Here is a 3561-nt window from a genome sequence, read left to right as displayed (position 1 = left end):
AGGCGGCGGCGCGGGGGTGCATCTTGCTCTTCTGTGGTCGTCCGGGGGCGATGGTGGCCGCGGGTGAGGCCCACGACGACACGCTGTGTAAAAGCCTTCCAGGCTTTGCCATCGGCGGCAGAGCTACGCAGTTTGTGGGGTCCTCGAGAGACGCCAGCGACTGAGGCGGCGTCAACGGGTTCCGGGTGAAAATTGTACAAGTTGTAGTTCGTGTTCCACGTTAGGTGGTATGGGACAGAGGCGTGCGAGAGCAGTTGTTGATAGAACGCAGTGTTGATCAAGGACGCTGTCTTGGCGTTGGACGAACGATGTTGATGCTTGTACGCTGATTGTCCCATTCAAAAATCCACCTGAATCGGTTGATACTTTCTTCGAAATCGTAGCCTTGGCGGTGGAGGACGCGGCGCATGGTACGTGTCGAGACCGAAACGTTGTGTCGGCTAGGAGAGACACGCATGACGACATGAGGCGATGGAGACAAGCATCGTACGCCTTCAACTCGGCCGCAAGACGGGTCGCCGAGACAGGCTTGGCGTCGCTTCTCAGCGATGCAATGAGCTCGCTGATTCATTGCCAAGCGCGTGTGCTGGTGAGTTCGGGCGGCAGCCACGGCGAATTGGCGCGGCCGGCGCAAAGGTCGGGCGGGTCCTTGTCCCGCCGCCACTGCGCAATGACGTTGCCAATCGTCGACGTGGAGAAGCCAACGCGCTCGTGGATGAGGTCGCGCACCGGGCGCCGGCGCCGAACGTCGCTCAGGACGTCTGCGTGCGTGCGGACGATCAGCATCTTCTCCTCTGGCGTCAGCACATGCTTCTTGTGACGACGTTGCATTTTGCAACTTGGCGGCAATCGGGTCTCAAGCGGAATCAACCAATCCAGAAGCAAGCATTTCCTGTGAGCCAATGCGAGTACTGTATTGGGTCTTGGACGTGTTTGATTGGCTATAATTGCGCTACGTGGTGAACCGCACTGGAACTCGCCACCAAGTTGAGAAGACCCTTGCGAAAGTTGAATAAACATCACTCTGGTCTTGCACAATAAGGGCTAGTTGTGCATAACTAGTGGAACTAGCATACGAACTACTACATGGTACTTTGCTTCAAAAACGACGAGTCGATGCGAGAGCCAAGCCAACTCAAGACCGTCCTGGCGACTGAAGTCGATCCGAGTCATCGCCGTTCATGCAACGCTATCGTCTCTATTCTTGTCTAGTGTTATTCAATCACGCGCGGACGTTGTAGCCAAGCGCGGTCGCGTGGCGCTCAATGAACCGCAGCGCGACGCTGCTCTTGACTTGCATCGCATCGCATTTCTCGAGGAGCGCAGTAAACACCGACGCCTCAAACGGCAATTCGCGGTCCACGTCTACATCCCAAGAGACAAGTTGTCGTCTGAATAGTCTGCAACACGTCGATACCGCCGTCGTTGAGCTGCGCAAAGACCGAGATGAGTTTCTCCAGTTCTTGCATGGTCGTGACGCGATGGATAATGTCCAACAGCACGTGGGCGTGGATCGTGAAGCCGTCGCACTCCATTTGAATGACGAGGTTGAGCGCTCGGTCCAAGAGACCTAGTAGACATAGCATTCCTCTCCATGTATGTCAATCGATGGATACCATGACGCAGCGCCAGCTCGATCATCGAGTGATAGTAGACTAGACCATTGTGAGTCCACCAAAAAAACGACAATCGAGCACCTTGGCAGCGCGCGACCGAGAGCACGTGCTTGCAAAAATCGAGGCACTTGTCCACGTCGTAGTGACGGTAGAGCCGTGCGAGAATGTCGCGCAGAAACAACGCGTCCGGTTCGATCCCTATCAAAATTCCATTAAAAAATCATGCAATAAATGCAGCACAGAATACCATTTTCTTGCATGTGGGCAATGAGCTTGAGGAGCTCGTCCGTGCGGCACTGCTGCGCCAGGACGCACCCGAAGAGCGTCGCAGCCTTGAGGTCCAATGGCACGCCCTCTTCTTGCAGCATTGAGAAGAGCGCGTCGCAGTCGGCCCACTGCCGGTGTTGGGCCAGAATCCCCAAAATCACCGTGTACACCTCAATATTTGGCCACTGGTTGAGACTACAGAACCAAAAATATCAGACAATCACATCCGATCGGCGCGATCCACGCTACTCTTTGAAATCTGCGAGGAGCTTCAACGTGGCCGACGACGCAGGGAACGACTTGGCCATTTTGGCACAGGCCATCATGGTCAGTTCGTTGATCTCGACCCGGTGTCTAGACAAGACAGAGATTTATCGTCCATTGAAAACGACGTGGCATACTGGTGCATGTGTTCGAAGACGCGCAGGCCCAGCGCGTGGAGGTTCGGATGTGTCGCACAGGCGCACAGCGCCTTGTTGTACGCGGCTTGGTCCAAGCGCCACGTTGGCGTGTCGTCGACGGTGTACGAGAGCACCATGGCCTCAAGGATCTCACGCACAAAGCCTTCGTCCGCCGAGGTCACGGCGAGGTTGAGCGCCGAGTGGAACGCTGGGGCCTTCGCATCGCCCCGGGCAACCGCGAGTCGAAAGAAGTCCTTGAAGCTGCTGTCGATCGACGCCCGTGTCTGCTCCGAGTGCAGAGCTTTCATCAGCGCCACGCAGATCTTCTCGGTCGGTGGCTCGTGCTACACACGTATCAAGTATCAAGTATGCGTATCCATCATCCCAGGAATCGAATGTACGAGAAGCTCGAAGACGTCGAGGGCGCTGGTGAGGTCTTGGCGCTGGCAGAGGTAGTAGATGACGTCGCCAAAGTCATGGAGCGTGACCGACCCCGTCGCCTGCCATGCCTTGAACACGTCGACGGCCGACGTTAGCGGCGCGTTCGCCGAAAATGCGGTCGAGAACCATGACGCGTACACGTCATGGCGCAGCGGCGCGTCAGTGAGCATCCAGTGCGCGGCCAGTTCAAACTCGTGGGCCAGCACCAAGGCGTGGACGACCCGGTCTCGCTACTCCTTCGATGAGCCACCTATGGTACCAGGTCGAGACAATTCATCGTACCATGACGGCATCCACGTGCCAGTGTGGCGACGGTAGCAGCGCCGTCAGTACGTCCGAGGCAGCGCGACCTCCGTTTTCGTATCGAATCCAATGGGCAAGACCGAGGCACGCAACGTGTGACGCAGGGTCGGTCACGGTCGGGTGCGTCGGCACGGAAAAAGCCGGCGCCAACGCCGTCAGCGTAGTGTGCAGGTCGTTGGGCGAGTGGGCATAAAGGCGAACGATGGCAGATAACGTCGCGTGCGTCGGTTTGATTTCCGCTGCAATCATGCGGGCTGTCAACTCGGTGGCCACTTGGGTGTCTACGGCGGGGCATGAGGCTTTCCATGAGCATTGATGTTGGCTCGTCGCACGGGTGCCGTCGTCGTTTGTTGCTGCGAGCGCACGCAGCGCAGCGTTAAGGAGCCCATGGCCCATTGGAATGTCCGCAGCATCCACGTCCTGTAGGATCGTCCGGACCAGCGCCGCGTCCTGCATGTACGCCGCGGCATCCAGCGCCAAGAGGAAAATGGCCTAAGAGCTCTCGACTCGATCGGTTGACATTGAAGAAAGCG

General features: G+C 57.3%; 2 protein-coding genes across 2 annotated transcripts in view; both read right to left on the bottom strand.

Annotated features, from left to right (window-relative positions):
* Nucleotides 1-567: 567 nt before the first annotated feature.
* Nucleotides 568-831, bottom strand: SPRG_09886 (hypothetical protein; the record flags this gene model as incomplete). Its single annotated transcript, XM_012349635.1, has 2 exons — nt 568-794; nt 825-831. The coding sequence occupies 2 exons, from the start codon at nt 829-831 to the stop codon at nt 568-570; spliced, it is 234 nt and encodes a 77-aa protein (XP_012205025.1).
* Nucleotides 832-1222: 391 nt separating this feature from the next.
* The window catches only part of SPRG_20870 (hypothetical protein), a gene marked incomplete at both ends in the record, with an annotated part of 2813 nt that continues 474 nt past the window's right edge, over nt 1223-3561 (bottom strand). Inside the window, 10 exons of the mRNA XM_012349681.1 lie at nt 1223-1365; nt 1418-1570; nt 1617-1655; nt 1698-1814; nt 1864-2078; nt 2133-2237; nt 2285-2628; nt 2686-2955; nt 3008-3309; nt 3361-3520. Of these exons, the coding sequence (XP_012205071.1) occupies nt 1223-1365; nt 1418-1570; nt 1617-1655; nt 1698-1814; nt 1864-2078; nt 2133-2237; nt 2285-2628; nt 2686-2955; nt 3008-3309; nt 3361-3520 (1848 nt within the window). The remainder of the gene's footprint in view (nt 1366-1417; nt 1571-1616; nt 1656-1697; nt 1815-1863; nt 2079-2132; nt 2238-2284; nt 2629-2685; nt 2956-3007; nt 3310-3360; nt 3521-3561) is intronic.

This window comes from Saprolegnia parasitica, assembly GCF_000151545.1.
Source record: "Saprolegnia parasitica CBS 223.65 unplaced genomic scaffold supercont2.56, whole genome shotgun sequence".
Classification (NCBI taxonomy): Eukaryota; Oomycota; class Saprolegniomycetes; order Saprolegniales; family Saprolegniaceae; genus Saprolegnia; species Saprolegnia parasitica.
Note: the sequence above shows the minus strand (reverse complement) of the source record. Positions and strands in the feature narration are given on the sequence as shown.